Consider the following 25,615-nt stretch of genomic DNA (forward strand, 5'->3'; position numbering starts at 1 on the left):
TTTTTTGGGGAAGTAATCAGTAATTAGTTACTGATTACTTTTTTTAAGTAACTTGACCAACACTGACTATGAACAGGCCAAGTCAGAAATATTTCACTCAGAAATGTTTGTGTGATCCTGACAGGCTTTGAGTGGCGATTTACGTGGAGGTTTGGGCACTCATAGAAAAATATTCACCTACCAGGTCACTCACCTATCTGTATATCGGTGGGTAGGTTCATTCAGCAGCAGACCGTTGGGGGCATGTGTGAAGGGTGGCTGACGCAACAGGCGGTAGCGTAAAGGCTGGCAATGGTTGCAGAGTTTATAGTCTGGCTTGGATGTCAAGAGAGTGGCGTCGATCTCCAGATGATGCTCCATAGTGTAGAACTGTACCCCATACACCTCTTCCTCAATGTCCAGCTTCATAGTGAGCGGGGTATCACAGAAAACATTGCTGGGACCCAGTGAAATGTTGTTTCCACTGACGGTCAGCAGCAAGATGTTATGGATCGCAGGCAGCGCTGTTTCCTCGCGGCTAAGAAATGTAACCCACACAGTCAAGGAGTCAGGTACCAGTGGGTAGGCGAACTCTAGCTGAAGCATGCAGCCCTGTAAAGGGCACTCTGGCAGGCCAACGATGTCTTGCTCGGTTGCTGAATGAGGGCTCCAGGTACGCACACTTGGTTCACAAGCCTGCTCCACATCAGGAGGGCCTATGGGATGAAATTACAAAGCAGTCACACACACACACACACACACACACACACACACACACACACACACACACACGTAGGCAACACAAAAACTTTAAATAATTCACAAGCTTATGTTGACCATTTTAGATACAGCTATGGGTGATTATTAAACACTCATGCAGACACATAATGATGAATTCAAATACACTATTGTACAGAACTATTTTAAGATAACCGAACAGGTAAATTTAAACTAAATATTAAAAAAGATTGCTGACAGATTTTTATTTTTTATTTTTTTTAATCGCATCAACAATCTTTTTGGTGTATCTGCAGTGCTTGCAACATCAAGGTTGAGGTGAAACTGAGAGTTCATTGTGAGTCCATCTGCAGAGGAAAGGCAGAGCTGAGGTGTGTACCTTCTGAGAGGGGCCCTGTGCAGGGTTCTCACTTCAGCGCAGTCATTACAACCTCTAACAGTCACACTCCAGCCATATTTGGAGTCCACACACAGCTAACTTGGATTATCCCAAGTGACGTACACTAACATTCATCAAGCACTTTTAGAAGCCAGCAAGCGGCAGACACTATGTTCTCCCTCAATTTCCTTTTGTGCATTTCCAAGCTGGCAACCAAAGAAGCCATTTGCTAACCTCATTTCTGGGCACCATGCAAAATTCCAGTGTTTAATCAAGTGAAGACTGAATATGGTTTCCAAGCCACATTATCTCAACACATTTATTATTGTACTGTAAGTGTGTGTGTGTGGCCAGTGTGGAGGTGAATTAAAGAAAAGAGAAAGAGAGTAAGAAATAGAGAAGAGAGGGAGAAAAGCGGGAGGCTGGAAGAGAATGAACTAAGGTACTCCAAGAGGTTGGCTTTGCTCGGCTCATGTAATCCCGGCTTTCTGGGTAAATTTTCATTGAGTTTGCAAGGAAAGGAGCTGTAGCCACTGAAAATATTTTGTAATGTCAGCTGTTATGGTGGGCCCCACTCCTGCTCTGGCACAGGAATTATGTGGTTGAAGATTTAAGAGGAGAAAGAGTAGAGGTGCCATTGTGTAACCCAAGGCAGTATAAACTGTTTTTTGTTTTGTTTTTAAAGTTGATTGGCAGTACCCTTGTTTGTTTTGGGGTTTTAAAAATGAATTTAATGTAGCTTTATATGCAAATGACGTTTCCACATTCAAATTTTACACATTCCAAGAAATTGGTGCCATTTGGATTCTTGTAACAAGGTTTTGTTTTGGGTAAAATGGGTTAGTGCTTGTTATTTTTTGTTTTCGCTGCAGTTTTTGTTCCCCTTCTGTTAAAAATTTGAATTTGTCACATCCCTTTTTACAACCCCAACTCTGAAAGAAGGAATGGGATAATTTGCAAGAAAATTTGTGTAAAAAATATTTGTGCTATTCACAGTAGTAGATACAAAACATGTCAAATGTTTAGACAGAAAAATACCACCACCCCTCATTATGAATTTAACGGCAGCAGCACATCGCAAATAAGTAGAGACAGTGTTTACCACCATTTCTTTTATTTAACAGGAGCGCATAAACATGTGGGAGCTGGGGAGACTTTTAGGAGACAAATGTTGTTCTTGGCTGTTCTTGTCTCAGTCCTGGGTCATTTTTATCATATTTTGTTTGGTGACACATTGGTTTAGCATTGTCTTGCTGAAAGAAGTCGTGATCTGAATGACAACATTTTTTACGAAACCTATATATACCTTTCAGCACTGATGGGGCCTTTCCATATGTCCAAAGTCACTAAATACAAGCTCATACCTTCAGAGATGGTGGCTTTTGAACTGAGCAGTGGTAACAAGCGAGATGGTCTCTCAACTCTTCAGTCAAATTTCAATTTGTTTGACCACAAAACAATTTTCCACTTTGACCCAGAGAAGAAAGTAGCATTTCTGGATCATGTTCACACATGGCGTCTTCTTTGCATCATAGTGCTTTAATCCCAGTTCCAGTTAGCACAGCAAACTGTGTTCACAGATAAGGATTTGTGGACCTGTTCCTGAGCGATTCTGTGACTTCAATGATAGAATGATGTCTGTTTTTTAATGCAGTCCTGCTTATTGCCACCAGGCCTGGGGGCATCCAATATTTGATTTCTAGTCTTGTCCAAAGGCGTACTAAGATTTCTCCAGATTATCAAGTTTTTATTATGAGATTATGTACTCTAGATGATGAGCTATCCATAGACCTCACAGTTTAAATTGAGGATTATTATTTTGAAATTGTCATATAATTTGTAACTGCAGTTTTTGTGCAGATTAGTGAACCTCTGCTCATCTTCACCTCTGGCATTCTAACATGCTCTTATTATACCCAATAATGTCACTGAGGTGTTGCCAATTAACCTAATTTGCTGCAAAATGTTCCTCCAGCTGTTTCTTTTTAGTGCCACTTACTTTTCCAATCTTTTGTTACCCCATCATCAAATTAAAAATGAGCTTTGAAAGTTGCTGCATTCTGTTTTTATTTACATTTTACACAAAGTCCCAGCTTCTTGAGATTTGGGGTGATGGAAGTTCCCTGATTGTTCTCATTAAGAAATGACTCATGAAGTAGCATACTTTCAGTTGAAATGCAAGGCCTTCCCCGAAAAAGACATGTGGATGTGAGCATATGCTGCTCTAAAAGCTGTTTACTGTGTGCAGAACTGATGAACTGATGATTATAACTTTGGCATAGGTATGAATGTCTGTTGTCTCTGTGTAACCCCTCTGGCAGAACCTTGTCTTTGACCCAATGGCAGCTGGCAGCCAAATATTTTTCAGTAATTGTTGAGCTAGGTTAAACTTTTTTGCTGGACAACCCTGCATATTTCCTCCATTTGTGTTACTCCAATACTTCTTTTTTTGTTGTTGTCTGGTTGATATGAGGAGAGATTTATATTTTTTACCAAATGTATTTTTTGTTTCTTTCTGCTAATCAAGCAAATCCTTCGTTTGGAGGTTTATGCTTAACTTTAAGAGTATTACACTCTGTGAGGCTTGCTTTTTGCCACATTTAAACTTTATTTAATAACTGTCTGTTAAATGCATCCTAAAGGCTCCTTGTCAACAAAAATGGAATTCCTGACTCGGCAATGACACTGGCCAGAAAACTGCGGCTGAAACATTTTGCTCTTTTCAAGTCAAGACAATTAATACTGGCTGTAATCGGTGAAGTACAACTCTAGGATAGATGTTGGTTACAATCATACTGATCCAGAAAAAGTCCATAGAGCTGGATGAATAAACAGACAGGGATATGTCCGGGCATGCACACTTTATGCTTTCTAAGAAGTGTCTGGCTCTGGCTTTCACTATCGATGACTCACTGTCACACTGCTACACACTTCCTCACTTAGAAGGCAGACGTCAACCCGCCCCCCCCTCCAATGCTTTTGCCCTGACACATACAAACAGAGAGACACTTTGCAGACACACAGACTCACTTATACAGGCAATGGGCACTCTTGTCTTGAAAATATATATCAAATCAGGTAGCATTTACAAGCCTTTTTTTAAATTTTAAGTTATTTTGGTGCACAGTGAAGGAGCTAACTACTATAACTCAAATAGTTATACCATAAGAAAATGTTACAAAATTTACAAGGGACTTTATGCTCTCTGTACACTAAAGTCACTGTAAATTTGGGGTGAATGTGTTAGAATTAAATAGATTTTTTTTAGCTGAAGCAGCAAATGTGTCCTTTGATTGTGACAGAATGACCAATGCGCTGTGTTTGATCCTGGCAGGATGGATGACAATAATCTCATCCTTTGATATATTGTTTTGTGCTCTGTAGTGTCAATTTGACAGCAGTAATGAAAGACAAGTGATAAATTACATGTGTAGAAGCTATCAAAGTGTCAAGAAAGACTACCAATATCATCAGCTCTGTTCACTTCATTCCTCTCGTTTAATTCCCAATGAATCCATCCATTTATCAAACCATCCATTTCAGATGTACTTATTCCATCCAACTGTTTTCTTCCGTTTATCTAAATCAGGGGTGCTGGAGGGGCTGGAGCCTCTCCCGGGTGCCATAAGGCAGGATAAGGGGTCCTGAACAGGCCGCCAGTCTGTCACAGGGCTAACACAAAGAGACAGACAACCATTCATGCTCTCATTCACACCTAAAATTTAGCATCTCAAATTAACCTAATGAGCGTGTATATAGAGTGTGGGAGGAAGCCAAAGTACCCAGAGAGACACCAAACGGGCACAGGGAGATCATGCAAACTCCACGACAAAAGGCCCGACACTTGGCCGGTGGACTCAGGCCCAGGACCTTCTTGCTGTGAGGTGGCAGTGCTAATCACCATTCTGCTTGCTGTTTTTCTTTGTTTGTTTGTTTGTTGTTGTATTGTTGTTTGAGCCTAATGCAAAATAGCAGTCTATGCTTATACTGTCAGGCAGACAAATCTTTAAAAACTCTTTTAGTGAGGTGTCTGCAATCTCTGATTTTTCACAGATGCTTGCTGTTTAGTTTAAAGGATTAAATCCATAGATATTTAGAGAAAATAATGTTTGTGCTACAGATTGCAAGTGAAACACTGCAAAGTAAAGCAAAATACAGTTGTCAAACATACACATCCTGAACCTTTTCGCTTGCATCGTGCAGTACTGTTTTCAATCAGTCCTCCTTCACTCATGTCACCAACCACATGCAATTCTCTTAACTATCTTGGGTGGTTTCGATCCCACCCAATCTCTCTTACCCACTCCTGGAATCCATATCCATGTGTTTTTGCCCCCCCCCATTATTGCTTTTTTACTTCAGCCAAATTTCTCCAGGGCTTAGAGTAGTAAAGATTTATGAGAAGCATTCTGGCTCACCCTGGCCATGCTAGTGTTTCCCAGTCAAGTAGTATAAGGAGGAAGACATTGAAGAACAGGTGCCATGTATGTTTGCATTCACGTCAATGCGCCCATCTTCCAAAACAGGAATTTTTGCCAGTAATCTAACTATAATAATCTTAAAGCAAGTAATTTAATGTCTAGCATTCTAATGACAGAACGTGACTACTGATCACATTTGCAACATTATAGAGGGACAGCAGCTGCAGTATTCTGTGTATCCAGTGAGAAGCTGGCCCGAGCAGAGTTAAGAGAGAACCAAACAAAGACCCTTTCCAAGAGGGAAAAAACAGTTTAAACACACATCATATTAGACAAGCCCAGACTTGCCTCTGGTTCACACACTATAACCAGTGTAAAGGCAAGGTTCAGCAGCTGCTGTTCAGCATCCACACATACTGACACATGATTCAGAATTTTAATCATCTTTGATTAGGATTCATTTCTAGCCTTGTGTTGTGGTTTGAACTGTGGGATTTAAAATTTTTTTAGTTGATGAGCAAAGTGTGTCAACAAAATATCTCCCAGACCATTACACCAACAGTAGCACCCTGAACTGGATGGATCTATGCTTTCATGTTGTTTATGCCAACATCCAAATATCACAGCAGAAATTCAGACTCATCAGATCAGGGGATGTTTATTCAATTTTCTGTTGTCCAATTTTGGTGAGCCTGTGCAAACTATAGTAGATTCAGTTTCCTGTTCTTACCTGATAAGCACAGCACCTAGTGTGGTCCTCTGCTGCTGTAGCCCATCTGCTTCAAGGTTTGACATGTTATGCATTCCAGAGACGCTTCTCTGCATACCTTCTTTGTATTATGTGGTTTTCTGAGGGGCTGTTGCCTTCCTATGTGCTCAAAGGACTTTGACCTCTGCCATTTTTGTTACTCACTGGTTATTTTCATTTTTTCAGCTCATTCTGTGTAAACCCTAGAAATGGCTGTGCAGGAAAATCCAAGTAGATCAGCAGTTTCTAAATTTCCTTTTTTTTAAATGAAGGATTATATAATTTATGCATAGTTATTTCATGAATATGTGCATTCCTGTCATTTAGTAGGTTAGGAGTTAAGCTCATATTTAAATAACTCTGCTTAAATAAACGTTTGTTGTAAAATGTAAATCCTAGTAATTCTATATATTTGATCACATCAATAACATTTTTGTGAAATTAAATTTAAAATTGAATTTGAAAAAATTCAGTATTAAACAGTGCTTATAGTGCTTCATATGAGAGATAAATAAACATATATTCAATTTAAACTAAAATAAAGCACAGTAGAGACAAGTATAGATCCAAAGAAAACCTGTCCAAAACAATCAAAACCTTGCCAGCCTCTTAAATTGTAAGGCCTAATAATGACTGGATAATAGATCTCGGTCACAGAAGCTGCAGGGTTGCCCGTCCCTGTTATGGATTCTGGGCTGGTTCTGCACAACCTTATTAGTAATTATGGTTTTTCCCAGTTGCTAAGATCCTTTTTTCTGAAACCGTCCCCTCTTTTCTGAAAACTGTAAACACAAAACCCAATTTTCAAACAACATTAACAAAACCTCTGACTCTACTGGCAAAAACCAAACAATCACATCAAAACAATTTTATCTGTGCCCAAAACCGCACAAAGTTTTCAGATGACAGAAAAGTCAAAAAAATAATAACACTACAGAGCATTCCTTAAACACTACAGCAAAAACAAAAAGATGAGACATTTTTTGTGAGTAAATTATAGGCATGTAAATCTCATACTATACGTTTCAGGCTGTCCATTGTATGTACACAAACATGGTCATTCCCAATTGCCAAGTTTTCATCTGACATTGTTGTTCTCGATCTCCCATTTCCTCCTTTGCGCCTCACATTGTTTCGATTTATTGTTGGTATCAACCGTCAGCTCATTCTTGCTGGCTGCGCACTCTGTGCTGGCATTTGTTGGTTAACATCAGCAACAAGCCATTGTGTTTAAGAAGACATCTGTTTTGCAGTTGTGTTTAACATCTGCCTCCTGTAGTTAGGATTATACATCACAAGTGAATAACTGTTCGAAATGTGTTTTAGTGAGTGTGAATATGTTTAGAGATTTGCAATGAGAGCGAATGAGATCCTGCAAATTGCGCTTAACTAAGCGAAAACTAATTAAGCCAAACAGTCCAAATTGGTAAATGGACTGTGCTCACATAGCGCTTTTCTACTTTGAGCATTTAAAGCACTTTCTTACAAGAAGGCTCATTCACCTATCCACACACACACACTTTTTTCTGTGCCCAACCAGTTTTAACCAAATGTTCACACACTCACACTTTGATGCATTGCAGGCAACTCGAGGTTCAGTATCTTGCCCAAGAGTGCTTTGACAACCAGACTAAAGGGGCCATGTTTTTATTTTATTCTGTTTTGTGTAGACAAGTTGGCAAAATATAACTTTCTAAGATAAAGTCAATAACACTACAAAACATTATTATTACTATTATTATTACTATAGTTATTTTTAGGGGTGCTATGATGAAATTTAGAGATGCCTGAGCACCCATGAAAAGGTTTAAACGCCCTTGTGAGTGAGTCATTGCAACATCTTGATTTCTTTTCTTTTTCAGCCGTTCTGTAGTACATTTGCTGGAGCGCTCTTGCTCTTTGTTCTGTTGCATGACCCTGTTCCAGCCAAGCTTTGGCAATAAGACAGATGGCCTGACTCTAGAATAATTCATGGTCATGGTCAATAATTACAAGGCCCCCAAGTCCTTTGGCTGGACAAATCATCTCCCTTACACCGCCATGCTTCACAGCTGGTGTAAGGTGTTTGTTCTGATATTCTATGTTTGTTTTTTATTAAACTTGTTGCTCTGCTTTATGGCCAAATGCCTCCACTTTGGTCTCATCTGCCCAATGGACATTGTGCCTAAGAGTCTAATTGTGCTGTTGTGAGTTTTACATTTAAGATGCTAACTGAGGTCTGTGGATGTACCTCTTGGGTTTTATTGCAGTTTCTCTAATCATTACACTGTCTTCAACAAGCAGTTGATAAGGTGCACCTGACAAAGTGGTCGCTGAGTGTTTATATTATTTCAAATGTTTATTGCACTTTTAGCTGCACTTAGTTACATGCATGCATAATATCCAAAGTATGTTTGATGCTGCCACTGCCAGGACAACAGTGAGATCAGAGGTACACAGATGGGACAGCAACTATTTTTAAATCTTAAATACTTCATCTCTACTGCCTTATTTATGTCCCAGTCCAATTCCTCTTCTTTCAATTCAGCACCAGGGCAAGACTAGAAAAGGGAAAGACAAGGCTCCTCTCAGTAGAGCGTTAGGGCTAACATGTGATCTTTGACCTTGGTTTTGGGCCTGAACCTGCATATGGGAATTGTGGTACCATACAGCACCATCCATTGGGAAACGACCTCCTTGATCCTTCCATGTTGTCCCACGGCCCAAGTGTTATGAATCCAGTGAGTCATTTGCATAGTTTAGGGTTGAGTCAGTCACCAAAGGTTTGTGCATGTTGGGGTACTGACTCACACAAATTAAACAAACAAACAAGCAACAAAAAGTTACCTCAAATTGTGTTATGGTACTGTAAACTGTGGATGTGGTGTGGTTTTTATATGAAAAATTGCTTTTAGAAGAAAGAGGTCAAAAAATCAAGAAAGTGACAGATGTCTGAATGACATCAAAGATGTGTTTCTTTGATGTAACAAAGATGTGTTACACTTCCACAGCAAAAGCCAGACTAGACTGGGAAAATTCAGTGTCAAAAAGAAGTCAAGTATAAAGTACTGTACTGTACCTTCAGCCTCTCGAGGGGACCAGTGACCAGATGGATCACATGGTCGTGGAGAAGACGAGTTTGATGCATACTGTAGTAGGACTCTCCCTTCAGTGCATTTGTCACACACTGATCCCACTTCTCTAGGAAACCAACAGGCAGTACAGCAACCAACTTAGATACATACCAAATACACGTCATTTATACGCAATAAACAAACACAAGAAGTGACAAGACAATTGTAACAATGTTAAGCTTATTAAGCCCTTTAGATTTGGACTCACTTTCAAGTATGTAACTGTGTAAACAAGATATTTAGTATTAAATTCCCATCACAATACATGGATGTATCAGAACTATAACATATCTAGTTCATCTCACCTGTCATAAAACTGTCCGGAAATTGGTGGAAACCATTCCAGGGTGATGGAATTATGATGCTGCTCAACCACCTGAGGAGCCATTGGCACCAGAGGAGGTTTGGAAGCAGGCTGCCAGGTCTGATAGATGAGGTCCAGGTAGCAGTGCATCCTAGCCACCTGGTTCATTGTGAAAGAGTCTGTACAAGCATCATCTGCAGAAAAAAGAGGTAGTTAATCAGTGTGAGGATACAATTTGAGATTGATCATCGTGCAGGTCCATTTTCTACGAAGAGAACAAGCTACTTTAACAAGCTACAAGATAATTTATGAGCATTTTCCCTTTAAATAACTTTTTAAAATTCTTTAGCACATTATGAGTGCCATGAAAGATTCGCTAATGCTGAGATTCCCTAATACTTTTTACACACACTATGCACACAGACTCAAAAAGTTCTCTGGGACAATTTCTATACATTAGCTGTGACACACAAAAAGGGTAACTATAAAGTTTTCCTCTGGTAAGTAGCTCAACACATGCAGAGGCCCAGTCTCACCTGCATAACTCATGTAATTGTTAAACGGTGTATGCGTGAAATGACGGATGCCACAAGTATCATTGCCTGGTTCAGGATCGCTGCAGCCTTTGTATTTGGAAGTGGGTTTGGTGTCTGCACACAAGTCCCCAGTCTCCATTGAGGGCTCAGTCTCCAAGCACGCATCATTGCATGATTCAGTCTCGGACACACCTCGAAACACGTGGTAAAGGCCGAGGCTATGACCAATCTCATGGACCATTGTGTCAGTGTGACCAAATGTGCCGTAGAAGGAAGGATTCAGCACAATTCCACCTGGAAAAACACAGTGAAAGAAGTCACTCGCACTCAATCACACACCACACAAATGCCTTTTCCTAATGTAGTGTAAAGTAATTGTGGCACAGGGGTATGATTCAGACAATACATTATTCATGGGCCTCCTCAGCTTCATTATCACCTTCTTCCCTGTTAGAGCTGTGATGAAGACAGAAACTGCTTGGGGCTTGAACTGTAATTACTCCAAATCAACAATCTGGGCTGCCAAAGAAGTTGAAGGTGATGTGTGCCTGTACTTATGTAACTGCATGTGAGTTTGCATGCATGCATTTATTTATGCGCTTTGTCTTTTACCCAAGTGTGTGAGGGCTTCTTTGTCCCAGGGCCATGTGGCAACCCCTGCCAGATCTTCATCAGAAGAATTGGCAAAGAAAACATTCAGGTGAGTTGAGCCATCCAACTGCAAAATCTCTTTGATCTCTTTCATATCCAAATAGGCTCTGTGGAAAAAAAACCCAAAACAACACAAACACAGTATTTCACATTAAGTTAATGGCTTAACAATTAAGACAGTCATTTCCAGATTTCACCAAGTCCAAAAAAAAGGAAAAAGAAAAGAAAAAACACTGTTCCTAGCCAAAAGAGCTTATGCAGTGTCATCATTCACGAAACCAGAACTCAGATTTAGGTCCCTAATAAACTAAAATATTTATTTAATGTGCTGGCAGTTGCAAGGACCTTGAAACCAAAAGAATGAAGTTCCAAGAAGAATAAATGATCTTGTTGAAGCCAGCTAGTGTTTTAAACCATGTGTACAAATTAATAAGGACGTAATAAAATGCATCTTCTTCAGCTGGTTAGGGGTGAAGAATGTTTTCCTTCCTCCATCCAAAATGAATGTTGACTACAAACTATCTGGCACTGCCAACAAGTACTTACATAACAATAAAATTATGTTTTACTTTCTTTCACCAACGACTGTACACCAGGAGAGGGTTGTGATGTTTTTAAATATAATTATATTATTATAATCACTGTAAATCAAGTTGCCATCAGTCTGATTTACACTGAACTAATTTCAGGCTTTAAGGCTCATTTACATTTTTGTGGTGGAAGGGAGAGTACAGACCATGTTGTTGACGTTATCATTTAGAAAGTACAATAAACCGTATAATAATCCCAAATGTGCAATTATTGACAGAGTTTGACTGGAACTACAGTGCATGCTAAGAGTCACTATGATGTTTTTCTTTTTGTGTGCATGACAGTGTTTTATGTTGAAGGACGAATCAAGTAATAGCCAGTTCTGAAATGGTTCTGGCACCTTATAATTTCAACATACAAGCCACATATACTTTACTGCTGAAAGTCAAATTAGACACTTGATATTGTTTCAGTTCTTTGAGGTTTGTGGACATTTGTTTACTCACAGCTCTACTAAGATCCCGCCACAACATTTCTGTTGGGTTGAAGTCTAGACTTTGACTGGGTCTTTGAAACAGCTTCTTGAGATCATTGTCCCATAATTTCCGAATTCAGCCAAACTTGATCCTTTAGACACATGACCTTAAAAGGGTCTGACTGAGTTAATGGCTGCAAGGTCCCGTGACTGCAAAACAAGCCTAAATTATTACCCCTCCACCACCGTGCTTGACAATTGGTGCGAGTTGTTTGTGCTGATGTGTTCTGTTTATTTTTTGTGGCACTTTGCCTAATGGCCAAAACATTTCCACTTTGGGTTCATCTGTCTTGTGGGTTGATGAAACTTGGCAAACTTAAGCTGTGCTATCTCATTCCTTTTGTAGAGAAGAGGTTTTCCTGTGTCGACCCTTCCAACCAAGCCATACTTGAGGCCTGTAGAGTCTGAGATGTAGCTCTTGTTTTCTTTTTTTTGTATTTTGGCTTGTTTGTGGGACTTCTTGACTCTTCCTGAGATGTGATAGCCCAGGCCACCAGACCTCCAAAACTCCTGTTTTTATTATTTGATTAGTAGCAATTGGCTTCTACCCTTTTAGTTCTCACAGAATCTTGTGGGTGTGCTTGGTTTTTCAAAAAACTACTGGGTCCTGGGAAAACTTTTTTCCTTTTTTTCCCACATGATTGCACTCCAAAGTTGTAAATATATATGTATATTGTGATAAATATTTGAAATATGAAAGCCTTTTTCTTTGAATGTCTATAAATACCAACATTTTTATACAATGCATGAGAAAATTTTACTCTACCCTTTTGTATTAAGAAAAAATATTATAATTTATATGATGGATTCTTAGCATGCTCATAGAATGAAATAATGTCCTACAACAAGATGTTCTATTCACTGCATCATGAGTTTTCTACCGAGAATCTGAGACCAGTCTGACTTTATGTCAGCCTGACATTTGAATTAATTGTTTAGGTATTCCGATGTCTCCCTTCTCAAGGCATAATCTTCTGTCTCAGGCTCTCTGAGCATTAACGGCAGTACAAATGAGTGCAATCACTCAACACAATGAGATATCTTTCCAGCAGTGAAACTGTCATTCATTTTATGAACACGTCAAGCACAGTTTTCTCTATGAGCCTGGCTGGTGGTCCTGGCAAACAGCATCAACAAGCTCAGTCATCTCTTGGAAGAGTCAGTAATTTGTTGCATATGCTGAAATGATAGTTTATTCTTTCCCTTTGGCTTAGGGAGACTTTTGAAATAGATATTCAGTGGATGTATAAACAAGAGTTTATCAGAAACAAAACAAGACCCAAGTCATACTATGGCAAATTAGGTCTGTAGATGTTTTGACCCATTTTGTGTGACCCTTTTGCCTGCCTTTTATTTTGTGCTCACATTTTGCATGTCCTCATAAGATTAAGTGAACTGAGGCTAAACCTGACTCTCCTCCAGTAAATAAAAATAAATTGATTTCATTCACTGTTCTTCTTCTGTGGTCACTTGTAGAGGGCAAAAGGCAAAATGCACCCTGGAGACCCGGCTGCCAGTCAATCATATGATTAGCTCAGGAAGACATATCCACACCTACAACCACTTTAAACTTTGGATTGTGGGAGGACAGCCACATAGGCAAACTCCTCAGAGAAAGGAGAAACAAAACAGGAGGTCCAAATTTAAATGCTATTCACTTTGCTTTAATTCAGTGTCATTTTAATCATAGACTTCCCTGAGCACGTTGGATTTTATTAACTTAGTACATGAAAAGTGTAAATTGTTTTTAAAATTTGTTGAATCGATTCCAGCACCAACTTTTCGTGCATGCAAATCAATTTGTAAAAGTTTTTTTTTTCACTACATTTCATATTACATTTGTCCCACTTAAGGGAACTGAGGTAAATATATAGATAAAAGGAAAATCTTCAAAGACTCATACCTTTGTGAAGTGTAATCCTGGACTGAGCTATTTATATTTACTCTCCCACTCAATACATGAAATGGGTGAGTATGTTTTGAATTGCTATGAAGTAAGGTGGTGCATAGTTCCACTGAATGCATGCACCTGATTTGATTACTTTACTATGCCAGCTGAAGTAAGTCACCAGAGGTTATCACAAACAAGTGTCACAAACTACAGCTGTTTAATTAAGTGAACGATCCTGTAATCATTTAAAAGTGGAGATGTCAGATTTGATATCTTCATGTTTCAGATGAATTACAGTGTTTTGTTTGGTTGCACCAATAGGCGTAGCTGCATGGGCATTTTAGCATTAGAAAAAATGTCTTTGCATGCTGTTTTTCCTATTTATGGTATCAGGTACTTTAAATTGTAATTCAGAATCAGAATCAGAATACTTTATTGATCCCTGGGGGAAATTATTTAATTGTCGTGTGTTGCATCTGTGTGTGTGTTTTGAAACAGGGTCTTTTTCCTATCTTCTAGAGATCTTCTGAGTTAGACATCTTATGCAACTCGGTGCATTTTAGCATGTAGACATGGTCAAGACGACCTGCTGAAGTTCAGTCAGAATGGGGAAGAGAGGTGATTTACAAGACTTTTGGATGCCAGATGAGCTGGTCTGAGTATTTCACAAGCTGCTGATCTACTGGGATTTTCCCATACAACCATCTGTAGTTTTCACAGAAAATGATCGGAAAAAGAGAAAATATCTTCAGTGAAAATGCCTTGTTGAGTCCAGGGGTCAGGGGAAAATGGCCAGGCTGCTTGAAACCAACAGAAAGAAAACAATAACTCAAATCGTCACTGGATTGAACTACTGGATGTAGAAGACCGTTTCTGAGAGCACAGCACATGGAACTTTGAAGTAGATGAGCTACAGCAGCAGAAGACCACACTTGTTAGCTAAGAACAGGAAGGTGAAGCTACAACTAACACTGGCTAACTAACACTGACAATAGAAGATTTGTAAAATATTTCTGTCACCAGATCTCAATCCAATAGAAAACTTTTGACCTGTGATGGAACGTCTGTATAAAATATTTAAATGTATGCCTCATAGCATATGTTCTTGTAGCCTAAAAACAGTATTTTAAAAGTCAGTAACACTGTTGTTTGGCAGTGTTTTGGAAGAATTTTGACCAGTGAGATAATTTATTTTTCCCCACAGGAGTAACCCTACTAAAGTTACCACCAATGCACATTTTATATGCAGCTACACAAAGTGCCTCATAAAATCAAGTTTTGCTGGACAAATCTGCTTCTACCTGAAGTCGCAAGTCAAATAAGGGCTGCTTAGTGAAGATTCAGTGCTCCCCTAAAACAGACGTTTTCAATAAAAGGTTTAGTGTACTACATGCTTTCGTCAAGCCTATGCAAGAGCAACAGAGGGCATTCGCAGGGGCCAGGTCTAAGGAGATAGACAGAGAGAGAGAAAACAGATCATATAAGGTCCCTCTTTCTAATAATTTCAGGAATTTCATTATTTCCTCAGAAAATATTTGTCCAGAGTTTTTGGACATGCATGTTGGGAGAAAGGGGTCACGCGGTTTTTGATGCTGAAATGAATGAGTCAGCATCAGCAATGAATAAGGGGAGAAATTCTCTATTTAATTTACTAATCACAATTTCATTTTTTTAACAGCCTTGGCCCTTAACACTTTAGTGTGCAAGAGAGAATCAAAGCGAGACTCAGTTTTACTGTAGTCAGCTGACAAAAGCTGAACATACAAAAAGCTTTTGTATGTCTGTATGTGCATGTGTGCATGTTTCTGATTTCACACAGTGTTGACTATGTTGTCGTGGATGTTTTACATTTTCGTTTGCTGCCGTTACAGGAACTCAGTCCCCAATGACACTATCATAGGGATGTAACCAGAACTGCTCTGAGAATTGAACTATCTATCTTACTCAAACCTCCCTGCAAATTACCCTTTACCTCACTTTACACCAACCGCCCAATGTTCTCTCTCATAGACCCCTCAACTATTTCCCCATCCACTAACCCATGTTTCCCACTCTTGCCTCTTATCATGTTTTTTCAGCTTAGATGAGCCACTTGGGAGAGACAGGATTTTCCATGCATTTAACCACACTACTTTTGTCCTGGGAAAACAAGTTTCAAAGACTTACAAAGAGAGAGAAGGAGAGAAAAAAAAACGAGGGAGGGAAAGTGCAAAAGGTAAGGCGAGTGAAGAAAATTGATCCTAACTATAATGAAGCGTCACTGCAGGGCATCTCTGCTGGGGAAATTCAGGGGTCCATGAGGCAGCTCAAACTGTCGTGTTAATGCTTTTATATCTGATACATATTAAATGGGGGATTATGACTTCATCCATTTACATCCATATATAATTCATATAAAGCCATAAATTCGCCTCGTATACATGTGTCTAGGGCAGCTAAGTGTGAAAGCTGGGGCACGCTGGCATGGCAATGACAGTCTCATAGCCAAGAACACTTTTGAAATTAGAGGGGGCCCTCAGCTCCCCTGTCATCAAGTCGGTCAACACCACAGCCCCATCATTCATCTCTGTCTTTATTACTATACTTAGGCTCTCTTCTTTAACCTTCCAGCTTAGTCCTCGGAATATTTCTCCCTTCAAGGAAGACACATGCATAAGAAATGTTGCTGAGTTTTGTTTTTTTTAAATCATTGTTTAGAGACATATGAAACAGATGATTGGATAGCCCCGGGCCTTTCTACCTCTCCAAGTTCTTATCTGAAGTAAAAGCCCTTAATGGAGTGCTGAGTGTAACTCTCTCACTTTCTGGCAGAAATGTGTGAAACGCTTCATCAGAACCTTACTTGACTTCGGAACCACAGTCACCTTGCCAATGCAATATCAGCTGAATTCCCCCATGTGTCATATTTTCAAAGGACCACCAACAGAATCTGGCTATATATTATCCCGTCAAAGCCAGATGCGACCCTGCATTCCTACGATAGCCCACGTAAAGCCACCCACCTCCCACAATCCCTTCAGTCCTCTAGTTATGCAGAAAATCTACTTTTTCACTTCTCCCAGCCCCCACAAGAGTGCAGGTGAAACTTTGACAACCGGTGGGCAATGGCTTTAAAGGGGAAGTGAAAAGTCCTGGTATTTACACCCAAGCACTCCATTATGTTTTATGGGACAGGGGCTTAAGGTTTAGATGACCAACTGTAAAACTCTATGTCAAGAGCCCTGCACCAAGCTGGAATACAGCGTGGAGAAGGAGTGAAAGACATGAGACACTCCATCCATTAACCTGCCACAGGGAGAGGTATTGACTCAGGAGGGAGGGGGCAGGGATGGCAAGAGGCTGAGGGAAAACAGATGACCTGTTCGCTCCTGACAATGCCAAGCCAGAACTTCATTTTCTAAAAGGCTAAAATGGTTGATTGTGAGGTGTTTCCAAAAGATTTCTTTGCAAAACATTCTCTTCAGCCAAATGTGGAGCGGGGAGGGGGAAATATTATTAGTGGTATTTTCAGAAGAGAAACTGATGCAGCACCACTGAGCTGCGTGTGTCCTGTGTTAGCCAGATTTTTTTTTTTTAAAACACTACATGTAAGTGGTAACAGGCCCAAATGCTGCAAAAATAAATGCAGGACCTCACAACCATTGTTCTCCTGCATACGCAGTACATTGTTCATCCAGAATTCCATAATTAGGGAGGAATGTCAAATTGTTTGTACTCTCTGCAAGTCTCTCTCCAGACATACCATAATCAAAACAAAATAAGCAACCACTTGGGGAGATTATATCTATGTTTTAGGCAAAAATCTTTCTTTCTGTGCATTTTATTTTTACTTTTGCTGCGATCCTTCCTTTCACAAGCCCATCTTTCAAATTGCAACAGCACGCATTTTGCCAATACTTGATGTCTAAATGAAGTAGTTAGAAACCCATTAATCAAGTGGTGGCTAATGATGACTAAGTTGGAAGGGATGTGGTGGGAACTGAGATATGGAAGCAATGGCAAACCCACCTGCATTACCCTCTGATGTTGTTAATTAGATGTCATTATTTAGCTATTTAGCAGTCATTTTAAACAACGGGACAGTGCCAGATAGACAGCGCTTCCAGCTTAGCTGTGATTGAAAACAGCCTCGTCTCCTTGATTCATACTAACAGAAAGACCCAAACAATCCCACACACTAGGTCTACCTGCTTATGTCCCTTTCACTTGTCCTCACATGACAGTGGCAAGAAATACTGACCAAGCCTTGCCGTTTCTCTCTCTTTTCCTAGCATACCATAAAGACCCCCTGCACTGTCCGCAAAAATGTTACACTCCACTGTGTTGAGTTTCAGTGTACCAAGAAACAAACAATCCTGCTATTGGAGGTCTGGCGCAAACCTTAATACAGCAAAATTCCAGAGATTTATTCTCCTTGCCAGCTTTTACTCATCATCTACAAACCACAATGAAGTTACCACAAAAACAAAAAAAAATTGAATGCATTTATGAGCAACCCCTGTCTTCTCCTGAAGTTATGAAATCACATAATATTCTTCTTCCTATACAGCGCTGCAAAATGCCTCGGGAATTTTGTTACAGAGGCTATTACATGCAAGTGAAATTACGTTCTTTACATTTCTTTTATGGATAATTCTTTACGAGAAGATGTTTAGGCACTCATACCTGTCTCATTGGGACTCACAAGAGTGGTATTTCATTGAAGTGAATTCCTTTGCTATACGGAAAGAAAATATACTGGACCCTCCTTTTGACTCCTAATTGCCCTCAGGCTGTGTTTAGAATGTCACTCTTTCCAAACTCTCCTTCTATAATCAAGCCAGTTCAATGAAGACCTCTGGGTATAGGAGACAGAGTAGAAAAAGGTGGGGAGAGTTGGTGAAAACTGGATAAATGAATGAGTGGTCTGGCCTGCACGTTTGCTACCAGGAAAGTCATCCAGTTGCGTTTGTTTTACCCTGCTTAAGTGTGGAACACTGATTGAACCAGTCCAAGGCTAGATTTGACTTGCTGCCCCCTGAGGATTTCCTGGGCCACACAGGCTGGGAGTTGAGTTACACTCAGCCTTAGCCCAAATGGTCAGGAAACAGTAGGAGTAGACATAAAGAAAAGCTTTCTACAGGGACACATGTATGGAAAGATTGGCTGTTTGATTTACTCTTGGCATTCGAGGCAATAGTGCAGAGTTGGTTTACCAAAATTACTCAATTATGTCAGAGTAAAAAAAGAAAAAAAAAGAACTATAAAATCAGTAAATGCTTTTTGGAGGATTACAGTAAAATATGTTTATTTAAAAAATACCAAAGAAAACACTGTATCATACGAAATGTCAAGAAAGTATTCTTACTTGTGTGGAGAGGAACGGTTGAAGCATGTCTTGGTCACGTCTGTCACATTGGGGTTGCAGCAGTCGCCAAGATCATAGAAGAAGTTTTCCCAGTTACACTCAGGGTCACATATACCATTACCCTGCTTGTGTTCAGGGCAGCTGTTTCGATATCTAGATATGCAGTCGCCTGCATCAAATCCTGTTAGCGGATGGTTGCATTCTAGGTCACACTGATCATCGCCAATTTTGCTGATGTCACAGTTAGCTAAGATCAGGCGGTTGCGTAGAGAAGAGTTGGTCACGTTGTGAATGCTAAGCTCCCAGGTTATGTTATAGGGGCTGAAGGCGTCATTAAGCTGCTGATGCTGCAGAATGATCTGGTGGTCTGACACAGTTGGCCTTGTCCTTGCATCATCCCAAATATTTACAACACGATATCGAACTTTCTTTGGTCGGCGGAAGGTCCAAAGTTGGTTGTAGTTTCGAATGACCTCAACGTTGTCACAGACAGTTTGACCACAAGTTGGAGGTTCCAAGCTTGTGTCCAGGAATCCCTCAGCATTTCCATTTCCACCACCATTCACAAACCCTGACCTCACACCTCCTCTGTGCTCAGGCTGAGGAAAACTACCATCTTTTACAGTCAGCCACTTACGACCTGGGTGCTCAAATGTTTCACGAATTATCAGCTTAGGTAGATCTTGGGGGTCCTCTTGGCCTTGCATATCCCTGATGATATGCCTCTGCCCTCGGGCCTCCCTCCATAGACTCACCCTTTCCACTGCCCCCCTGTAATTATGATTGAGTGCATTGCCCCCGATCATCAGCACTTTGCACTTTTGGGTCAAATGGCTGAAGACATCGCCGGATTGCTCTCGACTAACGGCGACCTGGGCTCCATTGACGAAGAGCTTCATGTACACGCCATCATAGGTGATTGCAATATGTGCCCATTGGTTTGGTATATAACGAGCGTTGGAGCGCATTGAGGTCACTTTGTGGGCACGGTCAGTTTTAAGGGAGAAGAAGAAGCGGGGATCGCGGTCGCCGTATTCACTATCCGCCTGGATGCCAAGCAGCCAGCCTCGGTCACTGGAGGCATAAAAGCATTTGTCGTAAAGGCCTGAAAAAAGAATGAAAAATCAGTCAATATGTTAATACCTTTATTTGCAGGAGTTAAACAAAAAGAAAGTGAACACATTAACTAAAAGTTCATCATCTCCTGAGGAAGAGCTAGGAGCTATGCAGAAGTGGGCTTGTAGAATAACTATAACACAGTACGTCAGTTTCATTACCAGTTTTTCCTGTGATAATATTTCAGCATTACTTTCAATATATTCACTATATTATCAGTACCTTTTGAATATTTTATGCAATATGTGTAAAAGTGTCGTTTATTAAGGGGAAACAGGAAATGTAAGCAAGGTTAGTGAGCAAATATATTAATAGATTTTTTTTTTCCAATCTAAGACCTGAATATTGGGTTGAAGTGCTTGTTTAGCTAAGAGAGAACCAATGGAAATCTCTCACTATAGGCTTTTCATGAACACTGAGCACATTTAAAGTAGTTCATGTAAATGTCTCTTGCCAGTGGGTTAGCCAGAAAAGACTACTTTTCTGCTAAAGTCATGTTTTTGCAGAGGCACCAAAACACCTTTTTCCTGTTTTACTTGGACTGTGTATGCCAGCTTAAGCATTGTAATGTGTTTTCACTTCTTAGGGGATCTCTGAATGCTAACTGTTTGTTTGTTTAGCACTTGTTGAGGTACATGTGTGCAGGCACACAAGTCCACATCTGTGCATACTGCATGTGTTTATTAATGCGTTTCATGACTCTGAGCATATATCCATACAGTCCCAAGTGTGCAAATATTCCAAAACCACGGGGAAACGCCTTACAAGGTCCATTTCAGCCTGTGGAAATCTACCGTATGTGTTCACAGGTGGGGATAGACCTGCACTGCACTCTTGTAATTTCTACAATTGCCAACATCATGCGCTTTTATGTAATTATATCTACCCACAAAGAGACACTCGATCCGTGACCTGAAGACCCAGCTCATATAGATATGAAGTATTCTTTACAGTTGCCGTTACGATGAGTGCTTCAAATTCCTGTAAATGCCCTTCATATTTTTCTCTGCTGCCTTTATTATGGTGTGAAAGCTGATGATCACATCTTGGCCTCAGCTCACTTGTCAACTTGGGTGCCTTTGTTGCCCATCGATTAGGTTACCTGAGCCTCTAATAAGTGGCTGGCTAATGGTAATTGTACAGACCTGCTAACTTTGACCTGTTTCTAATTAGATGCACACTGCAGTGTGCGTTCCTTAACTTGGTATTTTCACGGAATAATGTTCAAGGGGTGAGGGTTGGGTTCAGCGTCAAGGTCAGTCCTTCAGTGGATGACGTTTTCAGGCTTTCCACTACACTGGAAGGAAAAAGCTTCCCATCTGCCAGCTAGAGCACTCAAGGCAAAAAAAAAAAAAAAGGTGTGCTAAAATGCTCATAGGGCTCCTAGTGTAAACAGCTGTCATAATTCTGCCATGGTCAATTTATCTAACATGGTATGCTTTTCCAGACCCAATATTGTGACTGCTGGGTCTCGCACAAAAACACTTAGGCACACATATGCACATACTTATAAAGACATGCATATATACATTCTCATGAACAAATACACACACCCATGGCCATATGCACAGACAAAATGAAATAGTGAAGTGCACATTTGTGTTCACATATAAACACACACAAAGAGACTGGCGTGTGCTTCAGTCGACCACTGTTTCTGTCAGCTTCAAATGCAGCCCTCCTTGCACTTGCCATTTGTCTTCTTTTGTGAAAACACACTCAGGAAAAAAGGAAAAGTACAAAAACACACATACCCTCACAAAGAAAAATGTCACAAGGTCTTGATAAAAAGCAGGAAGGAAGGGAACATTAAAGACTGTTTACTTTTGAACTGTTTTTGCTCTAAAAGGTCAAAGAAAGGCACTTTCATGGTCATACCTAAGTGACCACCAGCTATTTCCCCATGCAGACAATGGAAAATCCCAATGACATTTTAAAACAAACAAGGATATCATTCATAAAAATATCATTGCACTTTAAAACACTTACCTTTTGACATAGCTTTCAAGTCTCACTCCAAATGAATTCAGCTAAATAATTTGCAGTCATTTTAATTTGGGGTATTAAACAAACCCTTTTCCAAACTGCCATTCAGCCACAATAAGGCGGTGCATAGCTAATAATGCTTAGGACTGATAAGAAGTTTAAACCTCTAGTTGAGGTAACGTGTTAGACTCTGAGCTTAACCCTTCTTTAAGCATCAACCTCTTTGTGGGTAACTAGCTGTGATCATACACAGCAATGTGCAAAAGTCTTGTGCCACACCTTATTGTCTAATATGTTGTTAGTTGCTGTGATTTATGGAAATATGTGCAAATATACATAGAGTACTACACTACACTTCAACCTCAATAACCAGCGCAGCCTCTCATACACTCTAAAAACTATTGTTTAAGCTCAACAAAAAAAATTAACGCAACAGTTTCCATTAGTCTTTTTGAGTTATGATAACTTATGTTGAAATTAGATTGAACCAACAAACTATATTGAGTTACGGGAATTAAATTATCCTCCATAATCAAAGGTGATTTGAATGACCATTTACGTAATATTTGGTAGCTTAAAAACATATTTTTAAGTTGTTTACTCATAAAAATTATGTTCCTCCAATTACTTTTTCCACATTATTTGAAATGATTTTTAAGTGTTATGTAATTAATTACAGCAATTACAAAAACAATTTTTTAAAGTTCATTATTTAAAATATTAAGTTGCTGATTTTCATCATTATTATCATCATTTTAGCTTTCTCTTTTTTTTTTTTATTGTAATAGCTTTTAAGAAAGGAATTCATTCAACATTTTTTTTTATCAAATAACTTTTTTATTTTTTTAACAGTAGGCATTTCAACACACAAAAGTGAAAATAAACCAGAAATTTAGATTTATACCATCACAGCCAAGTTATAGAATATGCCTTTATGTATTTAACACCACAGAAACAAATGTGTTCAATTGGTAAAAAATCTACTTAGAAAACATTTTGTTGCAGTAATACTTCCATGCAAGTGTTCAGTAAATGTTAACTTTCAATGCCTACCAAACTTTACAAGATCTTGCATCTTTCTATTACACAATGTAGCAAACACCTTTAAGATCAATTTTACACATACAGGATTCAAAACAGTTAACAATTTTTGAAACAGAGTCAACATCTTTAACATAATGATGGTTCCATCAAGGTCAAGGAACAGCTTCTGAACAACTTCAAAAGTATATTTGCATTAGCTCAGATTGAGAGCATATATTATGCCCATGAGCAAAACACAGCACCTTGGGAAATTCTGGCCCTCCATTATTTTTGTTTCCTCCACCACAATGGTTGCAGTCTTATGGTTAGATCCAGGGGTGTACCGGTCACTGATGATGGCAGTTTTCATCACCTGCCTTAAGTTCTTTGGTGTCCTTGTAAAGCAAATTTTAAAAAATAAGTTAGTGAATTATAGATTAGACTTTTATACTTACTGAATCTTAATGAATTCAGATGATCAATGGAACACACACACACACACACATACACACACACACACACACACACACACACACACACACACACACACACACACACAATGCTGAATTACTTACACCAAACTCCATGAAAAGGTCCTCGTCCTTCTCTCCAAGGAAAGTGATAAGGCAGCAGATGGCTACTTCTCTGCGTGTTTCAATTGTATTGTGCTATTTAAGAAAAAATAAAGTGTGAGTATAAAATACATGGGTGACTGACAACAAAGTGCATTTCAAAGCTACCCAAAGTCTAAATAGTTGTCCTACCTCAAGAAGCATGTCCTTGATCTGCCTGATTCTCACTCCCTTAGCTCCTCCCCTTGATAAAATGACATCCATCAGTTTTGGGGTGCAATTGTCAAGTGTAGCCATTCAAGGCTTACAGTGGTTATTCTCTTGAACTCCTCCTTTATCTGTAGACCACACAAACAGAAGAATTAAACCTTGCAGACTATTAGCTATACTGCATTAATGAATGCTGTAATACATTATTTAAAGAGGATAGAAGTGATCTAAGGCTACCCCAAGTTTTGAGGGAACAAAAACAATCTTGGTGAAGACAAGGGAGACTTCCCCACCATAACCGTGGTGTAATCTCTAATGTTTTAGCAACCCTGTTTTTGCAGAGGTTTCGAATTTACACATTGTTCACTCCCAGCCCATTTTGTAAAAAATGTGTCCCAACTTAACAAAGCACTAATGACCCTACATTATCACACTATACTAACTGCTTACATAAAGTCTTAATATTAAGTAGATTCACATTGTTAATGCCAGAATAATGCTATTTGAATGACATTAACAATATTTCACACAATCTGATTTAAAAAAAAAAAAAAACCCCAAAAAAACAAAACAAAGATAGCTACAGCTCTTAAGATCAAGAACAATACTTACTTTAAGCTGTATCACAATACTAACCAAAATCATTTACAATGTAATATTACGTATAGGTCATGCAAGTTTTATAAAGACATAAAATAGGTGAGCCAGATGGAAAAAAGAAGCCTCTAGGTTATCCCTCTGACAAAACTATTCACAGTTTAAGGCTTCCAATTTTGGTAAAAAGAAAAACAAAATCAGCCTAAGATCGAAATTAGATTGCACTGTGTAGCAAAACTTTAACCACGCTTTTCCTAGCCACAGTTGCACTCTCTAGCTGAAGACTTTTGTCAAATGAAACTTTATAAGTCTTATCCTCTGCTGTGCTAAAGTTTAGAATGGCTAGCATTAGCTACATGTGGTAGTGCAAAGTATTTCCTTATCTGTATGAGCATCACATCATACACAAATCCACTACAGGTGACTAGCACAAATGCTTTGCTTTGGTAGAACTGTTATTTGTAAATGAAATGTTACTTACCTTGAAATGTCTTGCACCATGCAACTCAACATGTGTGAATTTGCCCAGCTAGTTAAGTCGGTAGGGGAGGGAATTTGAAATCAGAAGTTACAGTGGAAAAAAATAAGTTATGTATTAAATTTCTTTAAGTAATTACAACTTGAATTTTATTTTGAACCCACTAACATTGGGATTTAATTTCAAATTACATATAAAATTAATTTAATGTAATTACCAACATTATTATTTCAACACAACCCAAAAAAATAAAGTTTGCAACTTAGAAGGTCTATCTTAATCAATAAATTAGAATTTTTATGTTGCAGCCATGGATTTAATCAAGTGGTGGTAAAAGGCCTGATGAATTACTTTTTAGAGTGTAGACAAGCTTTCTTGTCACTTCAATGAGCAGATCTTCAAAGCTCTTCTTTGGATGTTGGCTGCCTCTGTTACTGTTTTCTGTCTCTGTCAGAACGAT

The 25,615-nt window shown here is 39.2% G+C and overlaps 1 protein-coding gene and 1 long non-coding RNA gene across 2 annotated transcripts in view; both read right to left on the reverse strand.

Annotated features, from left to right (window-relative positions):
- pappaa (pregnancy-associated plasma protein A, pappalysin 1a) overlaps positions 1 to 25,615 on the reverse strand; it is a 105,850-nt gene that overhangs the window by 75,922 nt on the left and 4,313 nt on the right. The window contains exons 2-7 of the mRNA XM_082542046.1: positions 19,174 to 20,278; positions 10,831 to 10,976; positions 10,219 to 10,512; positions 9,684 to 9,876; positions 9,324 to 9,445; positions 194 to 695 (exon numbers count right to left, since the gene is read on the reverse strand). Of these exons, the coding sequence (XP_082398172.1) occupies positions 194 to 695; positions 9,324 to 9,445; positions 9,684 to 9,876; positions 10,219 to 10,512; positions 10,831 to 10,976; positions 19,174 to 20,278 (2,362 nt within the window). The remainder of the gene's footprint in view (positions 1 to 193; positions 696 to 9,323; positions 9,446 to 9,683; positions 9,877 to 10,218; positions 10,513 to 10,830; positions 10,977 to 19,173; positions 20,279 to 25,615) is intronic.
- Positions 23,160 to 25,164, reverse strand: LOC309711631. Its single transcript, XR_014278046.1, has 3 exons — positions 24,063 to 25,164; positions 23,874 to 23,966; positions 23,160 to 23,693 (listed from the first exon to the last, which is right to left on the reverse strand). It is a non-coding gene; the product is annotated as an uncharacterized lncRNA (long non-coding RNA).

The sequence above is a fragment of the Aulonocara stuartgranti genome, assembly GCF_965226115.1.
Source record: "Aulonocara stuartgranti genome assembly, chromosome: 7".
In the NCBI taxonomy this organism is placed as follows: Eukaryota; Metazoa; Chordata; class Actinopteri; order Cichliformes; family Cichlidae; genus Aulonocara; species Aulonocara stuartgranti.